This window comes from Phacochoerus africanus, chromosome 15, assembly GCF_016906955.1.
Source record: "Phacochoerus africanus isolate WHEZ1 chromosome 15, ROS_Pafr_v1, whole genome shotgun sequence".
NCBI classification, from domain to species: domain Eukaryota; kingdom Metazoa; phylum Chordata; class Mammalia; order Artiodactyla; family Suidae; genus Phacochoerus; species Phacochoerus africanus.
This window is the reverse complement of record NC_062558.1, coordinates 59982275-60008784: the sequence shown is the minus strand read 5'-3', so window position 1 is coordinate 60008784 and position 26510 is coordinate 59982275. Positions and strand designations below refer to the sequence as shown.

General features: G+C 45.4%; 2 protein-coding genes across 2 annotated transcripts in view; one reads left to right on the top strand and one right to left on the bottom strand.

Moving 5' to 3' along the window:
• Positions 1-1295: 1295 nt before the first annotated feature.
• Positions 1296-16761, bottom strand: C15H1orf131 (chromosome 15 C1orf131 homolog; the record flags this gene model as incomplete). Its single annotated transcript, XM_047762659.1, has 7 exons — positions 1296-1870; positions 3447-3499; positions 4535-4621; positions 4752-4847; positions 5835-5891; positions 13849-14195; positions 16443-16761. Coding segments are annotated over 7 exons (1098 nt in total), but the record flags the coding sequence as incomplete, so codon positions are not given.
• The window catches only part of GNPAT (glyceronephosphate O-acyltransferase), a 36428-nt gene continuing 26668 nt past the window's right edge, over positions 16751-26510 (top strand). The window contains exons 1-2 of the mRNA XM_047760016.1: positions 16751-16878; positions 25743-25925. Of these exons, the coding sequence (XP_047615972.1) occupies positions 16801-16878; positions 25743-25925 (261 nt within the window). The 5' untranslated portion in view covers positions 16751-16800. The remainder of the gene's footprint in view (positions 16879-25742; positions 25926-26510) is intronic.

Sequence of the window (26510 nt, the reverse complement as noted above, 5' to 3'; positions counted from 1 at the left end):
ACAGGGGCTCACGGGAGGTGGGGCGAGGAGGGCCCACTTGGCTCTTCTGATGTGTGTGGAAAGGGAACTAACTAATCCAGTTCCCACTCCAATGGGTCATTTCTAGCACCTGAGATTTTTCTTAGGACTTTGGTGTTTGGGGTCTTCTACCCACTATTTTTTTCTTTTTTTTTTGGCTGTGCCTGAGGCATGTGCGAGTTCCCCGGCCAGGGATTGAATCCCGTGCCACAGTAGTGGCAATGCTGGATCCTTAACCTGATGAGCCACCAGGGAACTCCCTTCTATACCTTTTAAGAAACTACTCTTAAAAACTGCCAAAATATTGGAGTTCCCATTGTGGCGCAGTGGTTAACGAATCCAACGAGGAACCATGAGGTTGCGGGTTCAATCCCTGGCCTTGCTCAGTGCGTTAAGGATCCAGCATTGCCGTGAGCTGTGGTGTAAGTTGCAGACTTGGCTCGGATCCCACGTTGCTGTGGCTCTGGCATAGGCCAGCAGCTACAGCTCCGATTCAATCCCTAGTCTGGGAATCTCCATATGTCATGGGACTGGCCCAAGAAATGGCAAAAAGACAAAAAAAAACAAAACAAAAATAAAAAAAACCTGCCAAAATACATACACTGCCTTTCAAAATAAACTTGGAAAACATTTCCAATGTTTTAATAAAAAAATAAAACTTGCAATTTTGGTCCAATTAAAACATGTTTTGAACCATGGCAATGCCTTCAGAGTCAACTTATGAGTCATATAAGGAAGTTTGCCAGAGATGAAAATACTCCTCTCTTTTCACCAAAACTTTACTAGGTCTGGATCTGGATTTTTTGGCAATGGAAAAAAAAAAGCCAAAACAGATTACCATCATTGAAGACTTTTCTTAAGTGCCACAAGCTTCAGCAGGGGCACTATTTTTTGTTGTTGTTGTTGTTTTTTTAAGGGCCGCACCAGCAGAACATGGAGGTTCCCAAGCTAGAAGTCTAATCAGAGCTATAGCTGCTGACCTGCGCCAGAGCCACAGCAACGCAGGATCTGAGCCTTGTCTGCAACCTACACCACAGCTCACAGCAAAAACGGATCCTTAACCCACTGAGTGAGGGCAGGTATCGAACCGGCAACCTCATGGTTCCTAGTCAGGTTTGTTTCCGCTGCACCACGACGGGAACTCCAGCAAGGGCATTGTTATTAAAAAAAATATATGTATGGCTCCCCAAGGTGATGACTTTGAAGAAGGTAACATTTGCTCAAATGTAGGTACAAGGATATGAGTTAAACTCCTACTGTGTTACTGAACAGTCATGTTCACAGAGACCACAAAAGTTGTATTTTATTTACACAACTTCTTACAAAGTAGATTTTATACACTTTAGGTAAGGTGAAAATTGAAACTGCTTTTCCCCAAACAACCAACACATCACATTCTCAGTTCTACAAATGAGTAGAACTATGAAATGTTTATGAGCAAATGCATAAAACACCAGTGAAGGTGAAATACAAGTGAATCTTGCTGGAGAACAAATACTTAAATACTCTTCTCAGTTTTACTTTATCTTCACCTTGCAATTGGCCCAACGTGGAAAGAGACACTTCCACAGCTAGAAACATTATTATTTTGAATTGACTGTTTTCCCCTAATAAAAAAGCAGACTCTGAAATAAATAAGAACAATCTGGAAGTCCTGTTGGGGTCCAGTTCCAGGACAGTGGCACTTTCCCATTTTGCTCTTTATAAAATATTTCATTTGGCCACTCTGGAAGAATTTATTTTCTTGATATCAACTTGGCTCAAAATCAATGTCCCATTTTTGAATTTTCCAACCTGCCCAATCCGTCCACTTGACAAAATACTGGGAGCTGATTTCTTCTTTTTGGATTTCCTACATTTAAAGGGAAAGAAAGAAACTATAAGCTCGCAAAGCAGATTTCAGCACCACCAACCATTGAGGTCTCCCTGCAGCCCTGGCCTCCTGCCCCACTGCCCCCGCCACAAGCCTTCCTGTGGTTCCTAAAACATGCCAGTCACCCTCCTGCCTCCAGGCCTTTGCACTGCTTTCTGTCTCGCTGAATATTCTGCTACTGGATCTTTCCAGGCTGTCTTTTCCTCTTTACTCAGTTCTCAACTCAAAAGTCACCCCTTAGAATACATGCAAGCACCCTCAACTCGAGATTTTCTCTCACGGTGCTCTATTTCAACCTCTTCACAGAACCTGCTGGTACCCAACAGGCCCTGTCTGTTTGGGTGTGTTTCCCTCACTATAACATAGGTTCCTCCAGAATGGGGATACTCTGAGTGTGATCATGGCGGTACCCCCAACACCTAAGACACCTATGTGCCTACAGCAGGCCCTCGGCAGAGACACGACCAGAACAATTGGTCATTTTCCAGCATGTGGAAGCCTACTAGGGGTCCAAGAAAAAGGTTAAGACCAAAGAAATTGATTTTGAAATGGTAATTCGAGGAGAGAAAAAGGAGTACTTCAACAAAAGCTTTGAAACAAGCACAGGAGTTCCCATTGTGGCTCAGCAAGTTAAGAACCCAACACAGTATCTGTGAGGATGTGGGTTTGATCCCTGACCCCACTCAGTGGGTTGAGGATCTGGCACTGCCGTGAGCTGTGGTGCAGGTTGCAGACATGGCTCAGATCTGGTGTGGCTGTGGCTGTGGTGTAGGCTGGCAGCTACAGTTCTGATTCGACCCCTAGCCTGGGAACTTCCATATGCTGCCAGTGCAGCCCTGTAAGGAAAAAGAAAGCCCTATAAGGAAAAAGAAAGAAATAGAAAGACAGAAAGACAGAAAGAAAGAAAGAAGAAAGAAAGAAAGAAAGAAAGAAAGAAAGAAAGAAAGAAAGAAAGAAAGAAAAAGAAAGAAAGAAAGAAAGAAAGAAAAGAAAGAAAAAGAAAGAAAGAAAGAAAGAAAGAAAGAAAGAAAGAAAAGAAAGAAAGAAGAAAGAAAGAGGGAGGGAAAGAAAGAAAGAGGGAGGGAAAGAAAGAAAGAGGGAGGGAAAGGAAGAAGGAAAGAAAAGGAGAAAGAGAGAAAGAAAGAGGCATAAAGCCAGAGGTCAGCATTCCACTACTCAAAACCCCGATGCCTTCCCTTACGTGGCGGGCAGCACAGACCCAGACCATGCTGTCCCCACAGCAGGCTCTCTTAGGAGGGAACAGAAGTCTTGCTGGAGACGTCAAGTTCAGTTTTTCGACCAGTCGCTGCACATGTCTGGTCTTTGAAGATGGGAAACTGGAGAAGGTTCCTAATTCAGTTCTGAGGGAGTTGTCCAATTGTGGGCAATCTGCTAACTCCTGTCTCCCGGTCATGGGCTTGGTTAGGATGCAGGAGAGACAGTGCAACACCCTAACAGGCTAGAGACATCACATCGACCCCAAGGTATTATTTTCAGAACCAACCAAGAGCTTCATCCAAACCATTCTACCCTAGTGCCTGATGGTATCACTCACCTGTCTTCCTGCCCTTTCCTCTTCTTTCTCTTGAAAATATCTGTTTCCTGGGCCTGATTTCAGAATTAAAGAAAATATATGAATCAGTAATACATGATGGAGATTCAAAAAGAGGCTAGAGATTTGTGACCAAAGCTACAGAGACGCCATTTTTTTTTTTGAGTAGACATATATATATATATTCCCCCCCCCCCCGCCCCCGCATGGTGGCATATGGAAGTTCCTGGGCCAGGTATCCAACCTGTACCACTGCAGTGACCCTGTACCACCGCAGTGACCCGAGCCACTGCGGTGACAGTGCTGGATCCTTTACCCACTGGGTCAACAGGGAACTCCACAAGTAGGCACATGAAACATAACAGACTCAAAGGTTCACCCTAAGACCTTTTCAAAAATATGAAAGGTCATTCAGAGAAAAAGGACAGTAGAAACGTCAAATCTGGAGTTCCTTTTGTGGCTCAGAGGGAATGAACCCAACTAGTACCCATGAGGATGAGGGCTCGATCCCTGGCCTCAATCAGTGGGTTAAGGATCCAGCGTTGTGAGTTGCAGTGTAGGTCACAGACACGGTTCGGATACAGTGTTTCTGTGGCTGTGGTGTAGGCTGGGAGCTGCAATTCCAATTCAGCCGCTAGCCTGGGAACTTCCATATGCTGCATGTGCAGCCCTAAAAAGCAAAATAAGTAAGTAAGTGAATAAATAAATGTCAAAGCTTCCATTTTGGGTGAAAAACTGGAATTATAACATCTATTCCCCTGAGGTTTTTCATATGCCTGTGTGTTCTAGACAATGTAAAAGACAAACAAACAAAAAACAAAACACTAAATATGGGAAAAAGATCAGAGTAGCTCATAGTATCTGAAAAGGAGTTGACTATTTCAAACTGAACCTTTCCTGTAAATAAACCAGATTATTTGGCTGGTATTACAAAGTGGAGCTGACTTAAAGAGGTGGAAAGAATGCTCATTTAACTCTAAATGTGCTGTTGTCTAGACTGCTTTCCAAGCAGCGGGGTCCAGCATTCCACGGCAGCAAACTGCAACCATCTTTCCGTTCCAGTTAAATAAAGAGAAGGTTATTACACCTACCATTCTCTTTTCTTCTTCCTTTGCTGCCTTTTTCTCCTTGATTTGCTCTTGTAAAACCTTATAATTGACGTAACTATTTTTGGGAGGCTGAAATCAAAGAGGACACAGATCATTACTTTCTATGTTGCAAAAATGTCCCAGTGTCCCTTGCCCTGCTGGCCCTAGGCGCTCCCTTTCCATAACCTGTCTGGGGTGGAAAGCAGAGGCAGCTGCTCACCTTAGCGCCCAGCATAATGGCACGTTCCTGCTCCAGGACTCTTTCCTTTCCTTTTCCATAACCTGTGATCCCAAATCGGTGCACTTCTAAACGGGCCTGCAGACACAAAGCAGGGTCAGACTTCATGCTGTCCAAGAGGAAACATAGCCCAGGGAGTGTGGCCCGTTGGATGGGAGCTGCTGGTCACCCAACACTGTCGTGTGTGGCCTGCAGCAGCCACACCTCCCAGGACTTCTGTCGTGGCGTGTTTAGGCTCTGTGGAGGGCCCTCGGGAAAACCTGTAACCTCACAACTCCACTCTCCCACCCTTAACATGGGTGGCAGAAGCGGGGGCTTTTCTCTGCGGAAATCAGTGACAAGAGCATCATCTGCAGAGCCGTGCAGTAGCTCGGGACGCACCCAAAGACAGGCGAGGGCTCATAAAGGCAATGATTCAAAGTATCTCCCCACACATATACACCCACCTAGGATCCCTTTATCACAGCAGCTTCAAACACAGATCCACATGTCCTCTTTAAAAAGCTATCACAGGAGAGAAAAGTCACCAATACCCCACTCCTGGCAGCTGAATTACTTTCTTCGTTCTCACTCTTTTTAAAAACCTAGTTACGGAGTTTCCGTCATGATGCAGTGGAAATGAATCCAACTAGGAACCATGAGGTTGAGGGTTCGATCCCTGGCCTCGCTCAGTGGGTTAAGGATCCGGCGTTGCCCTGAACTGTGGTGTAGGTCGCAGACGAAGCTTGGATCCTGCGTTGCTGTGGCTGTGGCGTGGGCAGGTAGCTATAGCTCTGATTAGACCCCTAGCCTAGGAGCCTCCATGTGCTGCAAGTGTGGCCCTAAGGAAAAAAAAAAAAAAAAAAAACCTAGTTACAACCAAAGAACACACACATCCCTACTTTGAGTATTTACCATTGTGTTGCTGACACCACTGTCACAGAACTGAAGTGGTTTAAATAACTGCACAAGATTCAATCAAGTAAAGGTAGTGTGATTTGCTTAACCATTTCCTCAACCACTGGACAATAATATTCATTTTGGATATTATAAAGACGAAAAAATTAGTAATTTGAAAATACATACCTTTTCCAAGTTAAATTCTTGTACATTCACATCTTTCTCAAGGATACTAGTTTTGGTCTGAAAAGGAAAAAAAAAAAAAAATCTTATTAAGGTCATCTGTTTGTATCCATCACACCAAGAGACTACTCATGTTTTTAAAAGCCTTGAAACTGGCCCAGATGCCTAAGCTACAGGCAATAAGCCTAACTAACAACTAATACAAGATGAGCTCCCTCGTGGCTGAGTAGGTTAAGGATCCAGCATTGTCACTGCTATGGCTCAGGTCACTGCTGTGGCACAGGTTTGATCCCTGGCCCTGAAATTTCCACATGCTGTGGGAGCGAGAAAAAAAAAACAAAAACCTAATAAAAGTGGAGAAAATAAATTTAAGGTTGCAGAGCTTAAGACAAGACTGATGAGAAACTAATAAAAAAGAAAACAGTACTACAGAAACCAGTATTTGCACCCTGTGCACCACATGTGGGAAATTCTGTTTGGTGGGGGGTTTAGAAAAGGGTAACTGTCTGAGCAGGGATTTTAGAAGGTAAAAAAGTCATATTTAAATAATTCTCTCATTTCTTTCCTCATGTTCAACTATTGGAATAATGGCTAATGAAGTCTCTTGAGTTGAAAATTTCTTCAGGAACATCTGATTTCAAGAAATGCTGCAGATAGGGTTTATAATTCCCAACAGAAGATGATACCGCAAATGCCACCAAAACATGACTCTTTACATCAATATATCCCCCAGCTGTGACTACCAACACGTAGAGTTAACCAAAAGCTTGAGACTTTAAGGAAACTATATGTCAGATCTGGCCAAGGACAGCGGTCAACAGCTCAACTGCAGCCCCAGACCCAGAGCTGACAAGAAGCAGGCTGTACCAGCTGTGCAGTATCTGGAGACGCAGCCCTGGTAACAGAGAAGGGCACAGCTTACTAAAACCCCTCTGCTTGTCACCTGCCTTCGAAGATGAGGTGCGCTGTAGTTATTTTGTCCTTCTTTCCCTTCTCCTCATTAACTGTATACCCTCCTAGCTTCAAGCAGCCCAGCTGTTTTACGGGAACTTGGGCGTCAGTTCCTGCCCTCAGCTGGGATCAGCACCCCTAAAAAGGGGCCTGTGGAAGCCCAAGGCTGGAAAACACCTGCAGGTCATGCTAAGCACCACCAGCACGCTTAGTGTAGTAACCCAGGTGAATCTGCCTGACATGCAGCAGGTACTGCTCACCTTCTCCCCTACCTCCGATCACCTTTCTCCACCCAAGACCACCCTGCCGATTCTGTGAGGACCCCGAGCCCCTTGCCCTCAGGGAGGTGATCTGAGACTTGTTCTGCCATCTCCTCTCTTAGCTGCTTTGTGAATAAAGTTCGACTTGCTGCAGGTCAGGCAGATGGACCTGGTCTGGTAGTAGATGCTTCTCTATAACAAAACCAAGCACATGGAAGAGATTTCTTGGCTAATTATGTCACGAAGCACGACCCCACCACAACCTAACTTGAATTTCTATTTTTACCTTTAAAACTTTGGGAGTTCCCATAATGGCGCAGCAGAAAGGAATCCGACTAGGAACCATAAGGTTTCGGGTTCGATCCCTGGCCTTGCTCAGTGGGTTAAGGATCTGGCATTGCTCTGAGCTGTGGTGTAGGTTGCAGACAAGGCTTGGATCCTGCGTTGCTGCGGCTGTGGCGTAGGTCAGCAGCTGTAGCTCTGATTTGATCCCTAGCCTGGGAACCTCCATAGGCCCTGGGTGCAGGCCTTAAAAAAGAAAGTAAGACACTTTAGTGCATTATTCACAACACATCCCCTGCATTTCAAAGCAATCAGTGGTTTCCTGTTTCAGGAGCACTACCTACAGGCAACACTGGGCCCTTCCTACTTCTAAGCTCACAAGAGAACCAGGCTTTGCTGCCCATCTGAACCCTAGGCAGGGCCAAGTGACTTTCTAGATGAAGAAAGGTGAGTAGAGGAAAGTACGCCCCTTCTGCAGGGAGCCCCTGCCACCCTGGGTCCCCAAGTCAGAGTGATATGGACCTCAGCATCCTGCCCCTGTCAATTCTGATTCACAGGTTAACATCAGAAGAAAATTAAGTTTTGCCTTTAAACCACTGAGATGTTAGGGACTACTTATTATCAAACCACCAGCTCACCTACCCTGACTGATAAAGCCTTACTGTCCCACACACGAGACAGAAATGTTGGGAAATTTTGAGAACTTGTATGTTAGGCAAGAAGAAGAAAGCAAGTTATAGAAAGAAGGAACCGTTAGAGAGAAATGCGTAGGGGCGAGGGGTAAAGGCAGGCAGTCCACAGGCTCAGTGAACTTTCTGATGGGCTGACCTGCTGACCAAAAGAATTTTTTGGAGTTCCCTTCATGGATCAGTGGTTAACAAACCTGATTAGGATCTATGAGGATGTGGGTTTGATCCCTGGCCTTGCTCAGTGGGTTGGGGATCCGGCATTGCTGTGAGCTGTGGTGTAGGCTGCAGACACGGCTTGGATACCATGTTGCAGTGACTGTGACTGTGGCTGGCAGCTGAAGCTTCAGTTCGATCCCTAGCCTGGGAACTTCCACAGGCCTCAGGTGCAGCCCTAAAAAGCAAAAAAAAAAAAAAAAAAAAAAAAAAAGAACAATCTTTGGTAGCTTTTCCCATCCTTTAAACTCAGATCCAAAGGCCCTGCTGCCTCCAGGCCCTGGAGCTGGATGGCCTCAGCCGGGTGACACTCTGGCAGCTCACACCCTTCTCCTCTGGTCCCACTGCCACTAGTCCCCTGCTCCTAGGAAACCACCTCCCGGTCCCAATCGCCTTGGGACATCTGTAGTGCTGCTCCTCTCCTCTTACCAGCACCCTTTACCAGAGCAATGGCCTCAAGTCACCCCCTTGGACGCTTCCCAACCACCTGCTTAAAAAGAGGTTCTGCCTGATACCCTCAGCACCCTAAGTCTTCCCTTCGGAGTGTTTACAATGCTTTCCAACTATGCTATTAATGCATCCAGGGGTCTCAGGACTCCGCTAGTAAACGGTACACTCCATGAAAGCAGAGGACAAGTGTATCTTGTTTACTCTGGGACCTCCTGGGCCTGGCAAATAGCTAGGCCATCATTTGTGAATGAATGACCCCTTGCCTACTATTTCTTGTCAGGCTTCTTCCACAGCTACAGTTTTGCTAATGGGACACGCTCAGATAGGAGATATTTGGAGTGGGGAAAGTATACAAATGGCGGCAAAGTCCCCAGCTAAGTCCATTCAGAGGGGTTCTGGTCCCCAACTGCCCCACACATGTCCAGGAAGCAAGGCTCCAACACCAGCTGAGTGCTCTACAATTCAGTTCAGTTCTGACACCATCCTCCAGAGATGGCATCGGAGCCCACCGTGGAAGGGCTCGGCCCTACAAAGTATCCCCGCCCAGAGGCCAGCTTGTCAGCCGCAGTGCCTCTGACCGACCGCCCAGGCTGGAAGTGCCCAAGATGCCTCTGTGGGTTCACTGATTCACCAGAGTGGCTCACAGAACTCAAGAGACCCACCTACTTCCTAAGCCACCAGCTTATGAGGAAAGGGGAACATGCCTAAGTAGCAAACAGCTAAGCTGGGAGAGAATAGCTAGCCTTAAGAGGGGCAGAGGGCATGGCATGTGGGAAGGGGGCAGAGCTTCCACACCCTCTGTGGGGAGTGGGGTGCTCTCTCCATGTCCCCACCAGCCTGGAGGCTCTCCAAACCCAACCCCGTCCTTGTGGGCTTTCAGAGGTTTCAACACACAGGCTCTGTGGATTAAATCACCCACCAGCGACTGATTTGATCTCTACTCCTCTCTCCTCCCAGGAGGTCACAGGGTAGGACAGAAAGTTCCAACCCACTCATCATAAGTTTGGCTCTCCTGGCCACCAGTCCCCACTGATGACACTTTCCAAGTCACTTCACTAGTGGGACAAATGGCACCTTTACGGCTCTCCTCTCTTAGGAAACACCAAGGGTTTCAGGAGCTCTGTCCCAGAAAGAGGGACAAAGATCAAACATGTATTTCTTTCTTTCTTTCTTTCCTTTCCTCTCTTTCTTTCCTTCCTTCCTTTCTTTCTTTTTTGGTCTTTTTAGGGCTGTACCCACAGCATATGGAGGTCCCCATGCTAGGGGTGGAACTGGAGCAGTAGCAGCTGGCCTGCACCACAGCCACAGCAACGCCAGATCCGAGCCCCATCTTCGACCTACACCACAGCTCACGGCAACACCGGATCCTTAACCCACTGAGTGAGGCCAGGGATTGAACCTTTGTCCTCATGGATGCTAGTCAGATTCATTTCCACTGAGCCACAATGGGAACTCCCCCAAACATGTATTTCTTATTATAAATCACCATATCACCCCATGGAACTCTGTTCTAATACACAATGCTGTTTGATCATAATTTAGGGCACAGGCCTAAATTCTGGGAAAAGGTCATTCACATGTCAGTTCCTCCTGTCTTCTCGAGAATACTTCAAAGATGATCAGCTGATGCCATGATTAGTCACTGGGAGCCATCATAATTTTATCACGTATTTTTACTGATTCCCGTCTGTTTGAACAGTCCTATGATGACCTGAAAGCTTTCGGAGAGCAGGGGCCACAACATGCATATGTTACCAAGTTACACAAACTTATGAGGTCCCCGTGCTAGGGGTGGAATTGGAGCAGTAGCAGCTGGCCTGCATCACAGCCACAGCAACGCCAGATCCGAGCCCCATCTTCGACCTACACCACAGCTCACGGCAACACCGGATCCTTAACCCACTGAGTTATGTACACATTATGTGTCCTAATTACCCCCAGCTGACTGTTCTTTGCCTGGCCTACCCTATACCTAGGAGAGCCATATCATTAGCTTTATATTAATTTGTAGTTATTTATGTGTTGCACTGTCAGTATTCTAAAGTCTTTCTATGGGCATATGTGCTTTTATTGTGTTCACAGTTTTTCCTTAGTCAGACACATTCACATTGAAAAAGTTAAATTTTAAAAAGGAGAAAAGGGCAGAACACCAAGGAGAGCTAAAAACTTTCATTTAGATGAGGAAGTCCAGGAAGTTCCCATTGTGGCTCAGTGGTAACGAGCCTGACTGGTATCCATGAGGATTTGGGTTTGATCCCTGGTCTTGCTCAGTGGGTTAAGGATCCAGGGTTGCCGTGAGCTGCGGTATAGGTCGCAGATGCAGCTCAGATCCCGAGTTGCTGTGGTGTAGGGGGGCAGTCGTATCTCCAATTTGCCCCCTAGCCTGAGAACTTCCACATGCCATGGGTGTGGCCCTAAAAAGCTTTAAAAAAAAAAAAAAAAAAAAAGATGAGGAAGTCCAAACAAATTCAATAGCCTGCCGCTCATGTTCTATTACTAAGAGACAGGGAGACTTGGATGCACTCAATGCCACCTTTTTTGTCCTTTCTACTAGAAATAAAATTTCTATTCCAAAAAGAGGAACACAAGCAAGTAAAAGAAGAAACTGAAGAGCGAGGGATCTGAGGAACCGAGGGACCAGATGCTTTACGTCAGTTAAATTCTCCACATGCACAACTGCTCCGCAAAGCAGTGTTGGCACACACACACAAGACACTAATATTCACCAGGCTGGTTCTGCTACACAGCAGTAACACCCATCAGGGGAAGCTCCCTGGCTGGCTGGCTGGGGGGCTCTCCAGGGAGCTGAGAAAATGCAGGGACTCAAAACAAGGACCTTGCCTGATGGCAAAAAAAACCCTGAAGGCAGATACCTGAACAGTACAAGCCGAAGGTGGGCTTCTGGTCAGGATAAAAAGCCTGCCTGTACGGTACAAGCGAAGGGCAGGCCTCAGGTTACACAGCTCTCATTTTGAAGTTGGTGGGGAAAGAACTGGGGCTTTCCTGGGAAAACAATTTCCATGTTTGCACTGGAGAACATGGACTGTTTCTCAGGTGACCTAGTCTTTCCTGTTGTTTTATTTGTTATTCAGGTTTCCCCAGTCTTTCCTGATTATTTACTTATTCTTATTTTCCTGTGGTGATGTGTGATTTAACAAAGTTACAACAATAATATAATAAGAACTTTAGAGTTAGGATTTTAATGAGGTCCATAGAAGTTAGCCATATCTTATCCAAAAAACCTAGCTGTGAGTTTTGTCTTTGATTTTAAAAGCTTTTTAGTGATAGCTAGTTTAATTAAGTTGGTTTATATTTACTTACACTGTCTCCCTGCCATAACGCTTTGAAGATAAGCACCAGTCTACAAAGTCTGTAAATGCCAAATTCTTGTGTTTTATGGCCTCTTCAAAGTACTCACTAAATTTAGTTAAAATAGAGATCTTAAAACAGGATGCATAGCTGCTATACCATGTAATAGTTAACCAATGTACTTTTAACACTGTGGTGTAATCAGTAATGAAAAACTGTCTATATAATCAACTACTATTGCCAATAAAGTGTGAGCAGTCCAGCGCCCTGAAAGAAGGGACAAAGAGGCTGTCTCCGTGTTGTACATTCGCCGACGCCGTGTCCCTCTCCGATCGGGATGTATACTCCCTGGCTGCGAGAACTGGCCTCTAACAGGGCTCTGGCTGCAAAGGCTGAGGGAATCCATTTCTCGGTCTGCCTATAATGGGCCCCAATGCCTCAGTATTTCGAATATTGTAAGAATGGGAAAGGTGGAGTCCCCTGGTGGTTAGCAGGTAAAGGATCTGGCATTGTCATTGCTATGGCTCACGTCACTGCTGTGATGTGGGTTAGATCCCCAGGGAACTCTTGAGTGCCTTGGGTACAGCAAATAAATAAATAAGTAAATAAATAAATAATTCAAAAGCTGATCTAGCATCCTAAAATAAGGTAAATATGTTTACAGACTGCATTAATAATCTTTGAGGAAGAGATGCTGGTGAGCTTGACATATAGCGTTACTTAAATTCTAGAAAAGCAGCGGTAAATACCGGGCATTACCATGTGTTCACAGGTTCCAAAAAAAAAAAAATCCATGGAAGCCTGTCTTTGAAGTGGGTTGAATCATGGTCTCCAAAAACAGATGTCATGCTCTAATCCCAAGAAATCAGCAGGGTGACCTTATTTGGAAAAAGCATCTCTGTGGTGCAATTAACTTCAGGATCTCCTGATGAGATCCATCCTCGATTTAAGGTGGCCCTCCATCCAATGACAGGTGTCCTCGTGAGAGAGGCAGGAGACTGGAGACTCAGACACACAGGGAAGAAGACTGTGCGCAGATGGAGGAAGAGTCCTGTCCTAATAAACTCTCTCCTACCTGTCACTCTGCCTCTCATTGAGTTTTCTCCATGACAGAGACAGAGGAAGTTACACTTTACCAAGCCCTGAGACACATTCTGCCGGTTTTAAGACTTACAAACTCAGTCTGAGATTGCTGCTCAGCAAAATCAATCCATTTTCCACGAGAATCTAAGTTCTTTGGGAGAAAGGAGCTTTTGCCTATTTTGTTCATTGTTATATCCCAGTGCCCAGAACAGTGGCAGGAAATAGCTGCTGAATGACTGAGAAGGCTTCTATGTGTGAAAAGGTTAATAACGCTGCAGGCTTGAGTTTGTCAAGCCCCAAGAAAATCTTGTTTTCATGACGGCCCTCGGTTCCTGGGATCCAAGCACTTAGATATTGTCTGGTAAGAGTGTTTCTACACCCCTGAGGTCTTGAGCCATGCTGCATCCAGTGTGCCCACATTGTTTCCACCAACAAGGAGAGTCATGCTTTATCTCTGGGTGTCTACAGCTTGAATAACCAAGATCAGTCATGTAGGTCAATGCCTACATGACTGACTCCCAGTAAAAACTCTGGACCTGATGCAGAACACTGTGCACAAGCTGGCACATGTCACTGCTGGGGGAGTGAGGTACATCCCACACAACTCCACTGAGTGGGGACACTGGATGCTTGCACCTGGCTTCCTCCAGACTCCGCCCCCTGCAACTTTGCCCTCTGTAGATTGTACTCTGTATCCTCTGGCTGTAATTAAGTTGTAACTGGAGATATTTACCTAATACCACAATACCAGGGTTTTCACCGTAGAAACCAATTCATTACCTTTACGTGCTCATCTTGATCTGGCTTCTGTTTTCTTTTTGTATTTCTGCTGTGAAATTCTACCACTTCCACTGGCTCCCTCTTGTTCTTCAGGGAGGAGGGGGATTCTGCAGCATCAGAGCCAAAAGGTCCTGGAGGGAGGTCACTGGGGGTCCCAGCAGGAGCCCCGTGCAGCTCTTCTCTGAGTTCCTTGAAGAAGGTGGAAGCGTTCTTCCTCTGGCCTCTTCCAAGAGCTTCAGGCAAGGGAGCTGGCTCTGTCCCAGAGGCTGCTGGAGTCCCTGTATCTCTCTTCTTACTTTCTCTCTTCTTTCTGACCCTTTTCTGTTCTGCTTTATCTTCTGTCTCTCCTGTTTGTTCAAACACAAAAAGGAAAAAACACATATTCACCAATCCCAGAGCACCTGAGTGCACATGTCACAGCTATAAACATCCCAAAATACACACAAAGAAAAAAAAAACATTCATTTTTCTTCAAATCGGGGTGTGTTTGAACAATCTATAGAATCCAAAACCCACAGTCATCTTTTTTCCAGGTAACATATTACACTTACATCTTTTGTTTTCGTTTTTTGGCCATGCCCGAGGCTTGCAGAAGTTCCCGGCTCAGGGATAAGAACCCACACCATAGCAGTGATAATCCTGGCTCCTTAATCACCAGGCCACCAGGGAACTCCTGTATTTATGTCGACTATTTTAGCAGAATTACTTTAGTCCTCACCTTTATTAAAAGCATCATTATGGCAATAGCCCAGGATCTGGTAATCCCAGTTGGTTTACATTTTTCACTAAAAATAGTACATGTGTCACTGCAGCCAGTGTTTCTTTCTAACTCTTTCTAAGTTTGCCGGTAGGTACCGCAGTCTTCCTATCTCCTTTCACAGTTACGAAGTAAGATGAACCTAAGACAGGTGGATTAATTTGAATGTCTTTATTTTCCACTAAATCTCGTATATCCTGTTTCAGCTGTTCAAATTCTGACCAGTCATCTGAAGGTTCTGACAAGAATTTTAGGCCTCATAACTCACCTACAGTATGAACATCACAGAGCTCTCTAAATATCAGCTGACCATTTATGTTTGCTTCTATGTACTCTGTCTTTTGTTCAATAAATACATACTAAGAGTCAACTCGACTACACTTCAGCAATAGAGATACAAAACTGAGTGGCTATAGCCCATGCCTTCAGGGCTCTGAGCATAATTTCCAGCCAGTGTTAACTCTATTGAGGATTTTGCAGAATAGTCTTTTCTCCTAGGTCTTCTCAAGGTCAGAAAGTAAGTCTTCTCTATCTTCTAACATTCACAAGGGCATACAGATATTCTGTCCACTGCCCAAGTCAATACAAGTTCAGGGAGTGGAACCAGACAGTGTGGGGCTTGGGACTCAGGCTCTGCAAACGACTAGCTGGATGAAGTTCAGCAAGTTATTTGATCTTTAGTGCTTGTTTCTACAACAATGGGATCAATTTTGTAGTAATGGTCTTTTTTTTTTTTGTCTTTTTGTCTTTTTAGGGCCGCACACACAGCATATGGAGGTTCCCAGGCTAGGGGCTGAATTGGAGCTACAGCTGCTGGCCTACGCCACAGACACAGCAACGCCAGATCAGAGCCACGTCTGTGACCTACACCACAGCTCACGGCAACGCCGGATCCTTAACCCACTGAGGGAGGCCAGGGATCAAACCCACAACCTCATGGTTCCTAGTCCAATTCGTTTCTGCTGCACCACGACAGGAACGCCTGTTTTGTAGTAATGGTCTTAATGGCAATATCTGTTTCCTAGGATTGCTGTGGAAACTAAATGGAAAATACATGAAAAACATGGAGTATATGGTAAATGCGCAATACTTTTGAAGCTATTATTCCCACTGATTAATGAGCTTAGAATTTTGAGCCATGGCCCCAAAATAAACTAGTAAGATCACACTACAAATTGAAGAAACATGTTTGGCTTTTAAAGGCACTTTTCCCTTAAGATTACCTGTTGTGCAGGAACAAGTGATGTCACCTTCCCTGGGGCAAGTTCTTCAGAGTGTGCCAAGCGCCTGTATATTCAGTGGTAAGCCTTTTTATTTTCCTCTCCCCCAATCAAGATAAAGGAGAGCATAAGTCGGCCAACTTATGGGTGAAAGGTCGTGAAAAGCTTCATGTGCAAACGATGGCAGGGAACACCAAAGGATGAGGCCCTCAGGACAAGGTGGCATCATGCCCCAGGGTCAGGCGGGTCTGTGGGGTGGCGTGGGGGAAAGAGGGCTTCCCAGAAGTCCGGAATAAGTGAAAAAGATGCTATTTCGAGAGCCCAAGGTTCTGTGGACATCTCCCCGTTAGGTCAGAAAGGTCTGGCGCTTCCCACAGGCAAGCGGATTGGTCCCCACAGTCAGGGACGAGTTGGGAGGTTTGATTCATAAAGACAACTCAACAGAGCCGGGTCGTGGGGGAAGGATAAGGGTGATCTCAGACGGACCCACTGTCGGAACCAGTTTGGAGGAGCTGATCTTTAGCTTGAGAGAGGGCGCCGGCCCAATTCGGTGCGCACTGGAGACCCTCGGCTTCTCAAGTTCGCTCTCCACGTGGGTTCCGAGGCCCCGCACTCACCAAAATCGTAGAGGTTCTGGAGCAGAGCATCCAGCAGGGTCTGAGATCCGGGAGACGCGGGGGCGGGTAGGCCCGGATCCTGCGCCATCGTGGGGCCGGCCGCGAGGAAGGAGCCCCCGACTCGCGCCGTGCGGCGCCCAGCTTCCGGGGTCTGACGAGCTGCGCGCGCGCCACAAGTCCCCGCGCGGCTTCCGTCCTGGCTAAGATGGCGGCGCCCGGGGTGTCTTGGAGCGGCTGCAGAGGGTGCTGCCGCCCGAGACGAGGTCGGGCCGCCCCGCGCGGAAGAACCGCCCCCAGCGGCAGTAGCACCACCGTCTAGCTAAGAATTCCAGTTCACGCCCGGAACTGCAGCCGCAGTATGGATTCTTCCAGTTCATCCAACTCTTGTTTCTCCGTTGGCTCCACCAGTCCCGGCGCTGTCTTGCTCCTCTATTCGGTAGGTACCCAGAGTAGCACAAGGTCCCGGGCGGGGCCGCGAGAGACGACCCCTCCCTCCTCCCGTTCCCGACTGCCTCGGGGCTGCGACCCCCTAGCCCAAAAGAGTGGGTCCAGAAACCCCCTGGAGGGGTTAGGTGGTTCATTTGGTTTCCAAGGCGACGGTGTATCGCCGCGTGTGTGATGTCAATGTGCTTTTAGAAGTTTCTCCCGGTGATGGTTCCTCTGGTTCCTTTCCACTCGTTCGTTCCCTTTCACTCCGCCTGGCGCTGGGCCTTCAGAAGCACCTGACCCACGGACGAGAGGAGGGATCTGGGGTCTCTCCGTCTGCAGCCCGGGCGTGTCGGGCTACCTTCTGGGCAAACGTGAGAAGCCTGCAGTCTGACTCCGCCTCAGCTAGCCAGTGGCTGTCCACGCCGCTCTTTTGTGGCTGTGATATTCCCGGGAGGAAAAGTATTTGGCTTGAGGGTGGGCATCGACATTCTTTATGTTTTTAACCTAAGAAGATTTGGAACTTCTGGAAATTTCTATCGTGTTTTTGTCTTCCATCCTCATTGCACTTTTTCCACAAGTCGTTTTGGAAGACAACTAATGCCACCCAGTCTGTCTACAATTTGTCCTTTCACCACCCACCCCAATCCCCTTTCCTGACTTTAGCCGGCCTTTTTTTGTTTGTTTTGTTTTTTTGTTTTGTTTTGTTTTTAACCAACGGAATGTTGGTCATTCACAATTTTTGTAGAGAAATTCTTAGGTGGAAGCTTTGTAGCTCTCAGGATTGCACAACCCTGGGCAACTGACTTTTTTTTTTGTGAAACCACTAAATTAGTTTTTATTTACTTTAGGAGGAAATAAAAGAATGCACTTTAAAGGCATATTACCTTGTACTGGCTTAAATATAATGTTAATTTATGTAGGAAGGGGTAACAGGAAAACAAAAGAGCAAGATAACCTAGTTTCTTTATTTCTTTTCTTTTTGTTGGCCACAAGGAGCAATGGCTTGATATGAAATTTCAGTTCACAGACAGGGATTGAACCCCAACACAGCAGTGAAAGCACCAAGTCCTAGCCGTTAGATCACCAGAGAACTCCCAGCAAACTAGTTTCAAAAGAGAATATATAGAGAGTTCCTGTTGTGGCTCAGCAGTAACGAATCCAGCTAGTATCCATAAGGATGTGCATTCCATCCCTGGCCTCACTCAGTGGGTTAAGGATCCAGCATTGCCATGAGCTGTGGTGTAGGTTGCAGACATAGCTCAGATCACAGAGTTGCTGTGGCTGTGGCGTAGGCCGGCAGCCACAGCTCCGATTTGACCCCTACTAGCCTGGGAACTTCCATATGCTGCACTTGCGGCCCTAAAAAAAAAAAAAAAAAAAAAAAGGCCGAGAATGTATATTCACGTGGCTGCTTAAAAATTGGGAACCCAGTATTCTTTGGACCATGGGGAAACTCTGTTCTCTTGCTGTCGAGTGTTCTGGGGTTATAGTTGGTGCTGATTGTCTACCACCCTAAGATCGATCACTTCAACCTCTCCCCTTGTTGACCTCTCTGCACAGTTCGGTGGTGAAATATTTCTGCCTTGGAATGTAGGGAAGAGGGTTGCTGTGTAGCCCTGACTCCCCATAGGTAGCTCTTTCAGCCCTAAACTAGTTTGTGAATTAACGGCAGTTTTCCTCATGTGTATTAAAAGAAAGGACTGATCTTTTTTTTAATTTCCCCATTCACAGTGATAAGATTATGATCAACTTTTTCGTGTGAAAAGACTAAAGCAATTGCGTATTAGCTGTTACTACTTCTGAAGCTGGACAGCAACCCTCACTTGTAGTGACTGTAGTTTTTACTTTCATGTTAAGCTGAACTTTTCTTACTGTTTCAGACTGTCCTTAATTATTTCCTCAGCCACACTCTAATGCTCTAAGCTTAGAGATTTTTTTTTTTTGTCTTTTTGCCTTTTCTAGGGCTGCTCCCACAGCATATGGAGGTTCCCAGGGTAGGGGTCTAATCGGAGCTGTAGCTGCCAGGCTACACCACAGCCACAGCAAGGTGGCATCCTTAACCCACTGAGCGAGGCCAGGGATCGAACCTGCAACCTCATGGTTCCTAGTCAGGTTCGTTAACCATTGTGCCACGATGGGAACTCCTAAGCTTAGAGATATTTAAGATACTGCTGATTGCAGCAGACATAACAGCAGTGGGTCCCTACAGTGTCCTAGTCCATATTCTCAATGTCCAAGATGTGGAAGTTAAAGATCCAGCCCTTGACTTTAAGGACTTCAAAGGAGGTCATGAAAATAAACAGATAGTTACAGTTAAATGAGACAAGCACAGTGATTAAAGCTTGCATGCTCTGTTGTGGGAGGGCTGAGGAGGAGCACCTGACCTGTTTGGGGACTTGGAGACTCTGACCCCTGAGCTGAGGTTTTGAGGTATGCATGGAAGATGAAGGGAGGTGAGGGAGAAGAATACTGTTTTAGGCATCACTGTAAGGCAACCAGCCACTCCCTTGCATGTTTGGGGGAACCAAGTTAGGTAAAGGTGGAATAAAAGAGACATGAGAAACAAAACTAAGGAAGCAGGCAGAGGACGTTTCCTAAAGGAATTTCTTTCTTTCTTTTTTTTGCTTTTTAGGGCCACACCTGCGGCATATGGAGGTTCCCAGGCTATGTGTCCAATTGGAGCTACAGCAGCCCGCCTACACCACTGCCACAGCAACACCAGATCTGAGCTGCATCTGCGACCTACACCACAGCCCATGGCAACGCCAGAATCTTATCCCACTGAGTGAGGCCAGGGATTGAACCCACAACCCCATGGTTTCTAGTCAGATCCTTTTCCACTGCGCCACAACAGGAACTCCAGGAATTTCTTAATATGTTGTGTTTAAGGATAAAATCTTAACCTTATCAGGCACCACTGCAGAATGATTGGATTCGTATTTTTGAGAATATAAGAAGACCATTGGGTTTCTGGTGTAACTGTGGCTAACTGCTTTTACTTAAGCAGAAACTGGGGGAAGAACCTGGTTGGGGGGGACTCTGGATATTGGAACCTGGAGAGCAGTTAGGACACTGCTGCAGTAACCTGGGGAAGCGGGGACAGGGGAGCCATGTGCGTCTGCGGAGAAGGGAGCCAGCCCAGTTGCTAGGATATTCAAGACAGTTGGACGTGGTGGCTGAGAAAGGCAACAGTCTCTGTTGACTCCTGGTTTCTGTGATTTGGCAATTGGGCAGATGATGATGCCTTTCACTGATAAGAAAGAGAAAGAGGAGCAGGTTTAGTTGGGGTAGCAATCATTTCAGTTTGGGGTTTGTTGTGTTTGAGATGTGAGAGGCAAGATCATGATTTTTAACTTGCGGTTTATCACGTCATGGACCAGGTATATCAGAAATGTTGGAGAAACATCCCCATACAGTTAGAAATCCAGTGCCAGAGCCAAAGAGGGAGGTCTGGCCTAAATATGTGGATATGGCAGCCATCAGTAAGTAGGTTGTATCTGAAGCCAGAGGTTGGCTTGAACTCTTTCAGGGAGACCACAGATGAAGAGTGGAGCCAGGTAATCCCTGGTGCACGCATAACTCGCATGATGGCTTCCTGTTCAGTGGGAATAAAAATCTAGAGTCTTTATAGTGTCCTGCAAGATTCTGCTCCTCTCCGAGGTTGCTAATCCTGCTCCCTGGGCTTCAGCCACACTTCCTTGTATTTTGCAGGGTTGGGCATGCTTTCTCCTCCGACTACCTGTAGTCCCCTCTGTGTGGCCTGCTGAGTGGTCCCAGGACTTTGCATTGTCTGCCTTTGTTATCAGTGAGGTCCCAGCTCAAATATCACCTCCTCGGAGAGGCCTTTCCCCACCACTCAATCTAAAGTAGCTGTCCAGTCCATCTTCATTCTGTTTCACTTTCTTTCTATTCTCTCTGCAGTGTTGTGCCCCAGCAGTCATACTGGCTGTCCAAGCTGATTGTTTAATTTTTATGACATTTGCGAGGCTGTTGTTAAAACACAGCCATCATTAAAAATTAGAGATTGTATAAATTTACAATTAAATAAATTATGTTAAAGGTAAATACTCAAGATTCAGCAGTTCTTAATTGTTTTACTGTCACTGTTATTTACGCTCTTGAGATTTTGTCTATTGCACTCGAAGGTGGAAATCTTCTAGAACAGTGGCTGCTTGCCTCTCTTCCCAGCCACATGTTCAGCAAGGGCATATTGCATTCTGCCATGATGGGAGCGTATATACCACAGAAACTGGCAAATGCTGTGACTCAGGACTCTCCCATAGTAGAACATTTACCACTATGCTGCGGATGGTTCCCTCAAGTGAATTTAACCTTGTCTCTTTGTTGTCTGCCTTTCCTTAAGGGATGATGAGCTGCCTCAGGACGCTTCTTTGTCCACCTTGTTCACACAGTATTCTTAGCCTGCAGAGCAGTGCCTGGGACATTTGGGGCTCTCATTAACTATCTGTTAAGTCCCTCAGAGCAGTTGCAATGGAGGTACAAGGAGAGGCCTGCTGTGCAAAGTAAGAGAGGGAAAACACCTCACCTGAATCTTCTTACTTGGGTTACTTGGGTTCTTCTTGTTCCTGGGTATTTATCTTCTGATAGTAAACCTTTCTCCAGCATGGAGTAGGGAAGGTCACTTAATGAGCAGTAACACTCAGTGCTGGCTGCCTGTAGGAATCACTTAAAGAATACTTTCAAAAATACTTCTGATACCCAGGTACCACTCACAGACCACATTAACCAAGAATCTTTGCTGGCGAGGAGGGAGGAAGGGGGGCAGTGTTGGATAGCAAGATTTTTTTAAGTGCCCTCAGTTCTTTTTATGTGCAGCCTGGGTTAAGAACTGTGGTTTTAGACATTGAGTTAGAGCAGATTGGGAGAAGTTTAATTAAACTTTAACCTGTGAGTATTGAAGAGCTGTCGTCAGCCGGACTCAAGAAGGGGCTTCATTTAGTCATTTATTTTTTCATTCTCCGAACAGTGATTGAGTTTCTACCAGGAATGGGGAATACAAAAATATTTAAGACACATGACAAGAAGTTCGAAATCGTGTAGGGGCGGCACCAGGTAGAAGTTTATTGAAGTGTTCTGGACAAAAACATATCAAGGGCTCCCTGGAGACCCTAAGGAGATGGTGGCCAGTTTGGTCTCAGTTAGAGGGAGAGTCTGGTAACGGTACACAGAGGAGGCATATGGAGCTGTGGCTGATGGCTCAGCACCTTCCAGGTGAACAGCAGGGAAGGGCTGTGTGTAAGCGCCCTATCTCAGGGACTGGTACCACTGTGCGCCTGGTTACTCACAGGAGAGGCTGTGTCTGTCTGTCTTGGTCTCACAGCAAAGATTCCCAACACATACCACAGTGCAAAGCATATAACAGGTGCTCATTGCTTGATAAAGAATGCCGTTCTTAGAGGCAACTTGAACAAAGATGTGGAAGCCATGAGATAGGGGCTGAGCCATGAGATAGCCCGATTACGGAACTGTAGGTCTTTGTATAGCCGCGTCATATGCTCAGAAGCGTGAGCTTTGATCCTGCAGCTAACAGAATCATGGGAGGATTGTAGACAATCAAAGTATATATACCTGCCACTCTCCCTTAAGGGCTCTTGTTCTGAGGACCGCCTCTCTCTTCTCTCTCTTCCTCTCTCAAACACACACACACCTCCCCAGCTGATTCTGATCCTTCTCCCACACTCAGGACCACTAAATAGGAAGACTCTAAATCTCTTTTATTCCTAAAATTATATCATTTTTGATGGTAATTTGTGGCATTCTATCAAGGCTGAACCTATGTAACTTATACTATTACTTTATTAATGAGAAATTGAAATTTGAGGTTCTTCAGCCCTAAAAGCAAGCGTATGTGCACAACGTTGTGACACCTCACAATGACTGTAGTCTTAAACCAGAATTCCAACAGTGAGAAGATTTTTCCCCCCATATAATCTCTTTACTTACATGGGTGGGCATAAAAGTGTCATATTTTGCATACTTTGCATGTTTTACATGCTACCCTTTTGTACTTAAACTCCTCATAAGTGCCCTTAGCTTCTGTCTATATTCTCATTAGCCTAATTGTGGTCTAGTTTATCATTCTGGGTTTTTTTTTTTATTATCTTGACATTTAGGCATTCAACTATTGATCAATTATGCTATCTTCCAAACACAGCTAGATGTTGGAAATACAAAGAGGACACGAACTATCCTGTCCTGAAGGTAATGGCTCTTTAGTAGGGAGACAGACATGCGGACAATTCCGTGGTGTGGGATACATACCGTAGTGGATGTAATGATGATAAGGGATCCCGATGAACAAGGCAGAGTGGTGCCATGCCAGGAACTCAGGGAGAGTGATGCCTAAGCAGGCATGATGGGAACAGAAGGCCATGCCAGGCAGAGGCAGACGAGTGCAGAGCCCAGAGGGGTGTCCGCAGTGAGCCATGCTGGGGACTCAGACCGCCTCCTGTTTGATGGACCATGAGTGCATGAGGAGGAAAGGCCAAGTCACAGAGGTCCTCGTGTGATGCTGGGAGTGGCTTAGATCTTATTCTGAAGGAGGTGTGGAGTCAGGTCAATATTTAAGGCAGAATCTGGCCAGAACTGTTTTGCAGAGGGTACTTGGTGGCACTGAAGACTGATTCAGAGGGGCAAGGAGGCCAGAGATCCAGAGCACAGGCTGGACATGTGAATGAGGGGAAGATGTGAAAGATTCTCAAAGGCCGCTTCACAGGATGGAACGGGCCAGTATAAAGGGTGAGGGGGGAGTGGTCTAGAGTGATGGATACGGGGAAATGGATGGCATGGGGTGTGTATTGAGATGCAGGGAAATAATCAGGTCGTCAGGCTGTGCGGTTAAATAATATTTAACATAAGGAGGTATTCATAATACAGTTGAAAAGGCAAGATAAACTGTATTTGATATGGCCCATGTTTTAAATTTAAAAATATTTTTTTAGGAGTTCCTGTCGTGGCACAGTGGTTAACGAATCCGACTAGGAACCATGAGGTTTCGGGTTCGATAAGTTCCATTTTGGAGAGGCCAAATGGGAGATAAAGATGGAGGGATGGAACATGGGATTCAGAAGCCTGTGTATTTGAAAGTAGCAGAGATAGTCCTCAGATAGTACTCAGCAGGGTGTGGAGCAAAAGGAAGGGCTGGAGGTGTTAACATCTATTAAGGGAAGTGGGAGAAAAGACGACCTATTTGTAGTTTGGGGAGGAAAATTTCCCCTGGGTTGAGAATCTCTGAATTAGGGAACTGAGGTGGCTTTTCCGCTGTAACAAGAGTCATGAGTTAGAAGCCACAATAGGGACATTTCAGGATATTTGTAGGTAGGGAAAGGAGGGGGTGCTTGAGAGTGATGTCACACTGTGGGGAGGTCTGGAGGATGGAAAATAGAAAGAGCCAGGGTTTCATGATTAGATTTGAAAGAAATGTTAATATTTGTTACACTTTTGTATCATAGCATTGAATGAAAAATAGTCCAAACTTCCAACATTGAAAATAGTATTGTGGGAGAAACTTAAATGACATAGAGGAGTGTTTATAACATTAATTTAAAAAAAAAAAAAGTCGGAGCTCCCGTTGTGACTCATTGGTTAACAAACCCGACTCGTATCCACGAGGACGCAGGTTCGATCCCTGGCCTCACTCAGTGTGTTAAGGATCTGTTAAGGATCCGGCGTTACTGTGAGCTGAGGTGTAGGTTGCAGATGCAGCTCGGATCCCACTTTGCTGTGGTTGTGATGAGGGCCGGCAGCTACAGCTTCGATTCGACCCCTAGTCTGGGAAACTCCATATGCCACAAGTACAGCCCTAAATTGACATAAATAAATAAATAAATAAATAAAGCGGCAAGTCAAAAGTTATGTGTGGTAGGGGAGGGAATGTATCCATGGGCATAGAATAAGAAAAAAAAAAGGAAAAAAAAACATTCTCTGAAATGGTCTTTGGCTCATTGGGTGCCAAATGATTTTAATTTTCTTTGTGCTTTGGGTGTATCTTCTGAAATTTTATAATGGATGTGTATCACTTTGGAAATTAGAAAAATTATATTAAGAAATTAGAGAATATAAAAGTGAATATGCAGTCACTGAAATATTTTAAAATAATATTTAACATAAGGAGGTATTCATAATACAGTTGAAAAGGCAAGATAAACTGTATTTGATATGGCCCATGTTTTAAATTTAAAAATATTTTTTTAGGAGTTCCTGTCGTGGCACAGTGGTTAACGAATCCGACTAGGAACCATGAGGTTTCGGGTTCGATCCCTGACCTTGCTTAGTGGGTTAAGGATCCGGCGTTGCTGTGAGCTGTGGTGTAGGTCGCAGATGCGGCTCAGATCCTTCATTGCTGTGGCTCTGGTGTAGGCCGGCAGCTACAAATCCTATTTGACCCCTAGCCTGGGAACCTCCATGTGCCGCGGGTGCAACCCTAAAAAGACAAAAGATGAAAAAAAGAGTAGTTATTCCTTCAGTGTCTCATAATAAACCATAATGGAAAAGAACATATTTTTTTAAAGAGCATATATATATATATAACTGAATCACTTTGCTGTACAGGTGAAATTAGCACAATGTTGTAAATCAACTATACTTAAATAAAAAAAATTTTTTTAAAGGAGTAGTTAGTTATTCCTGGGGTGTAAAATGGTATAATTCAATATCAATTCACTGATTCTAGTAATAGCTCCATTTCGTTTTCTTTCTACATGAAAATCTAACATAAGAACACTCTGCTTTTGTTCATATGTCAGGGAATAAAAATTTGGCAAAGATGAGACTTTACCAGTGTAGTTCCCAACATGTCCTAATTTATTTTATAGCATGTGCATTACTTCCTTTCATTTGCCTTATCCACAGAAGGAGCGCAAAAAGTGGGATGAGTTTGAAGATATTTTGGAGGAGAGGAGGCATGTCAGTGACTTGAAATTTGCAATGAAATGCTACACACCTCTAGTCTATAAGGGAATTACTCCTTGCAAGCCAAGTGACATTAAATACAGTGTTCTCAATTCTGAAGAGGTTCATTATGTCATTAAACAGGTAAGTGACTCCCACTTCAGCTGTAGCCAGATTTGTCCTTTGTCAGCAAGTCCTTTCTCTTCTTGAGTCTATGAATTTATTTTGCTGTTTTCAATGTGATTTTTAGCTTTTGCTCCATTCAGCACATTCATCAAATGTTTGTTGTACCCATAATGTGTGTTAGCCCCTTTGCTAGATATTAAGAGAGAGCAAGTTGAGCTGAATGCTTGACCTCTTAAGTGTGTAGTCTAATAGGAGATGATGACTGTTGTGTAATCGGTGAAATATGATACAAGACACAGAAGTGGGAGGCCAGTGTACAGGGGCATTAATTAGATACAAGGGCAACTAATTTTGTGTAGGGAGTTAGAGAAGTGATTTTTTTTAATGAGGCCTGAGAGAGGTTTAGGGGTCTTCCAGGTGAAGTGGGTGAAGAAGAGTGTTCCTGGTAGAGTAGATCACTTTTTCCCTGGGGTTTTCTAACCTCATGACACATCAGAATTATTCAGGGAGCTTTTAAAAATCCCTGTGCCCCCCCCCCCATACCAATTAAAATAAATTCAGGAGTAAAGAACCAGACATCAGCAGTTTCTCAAAAGCCCAGTC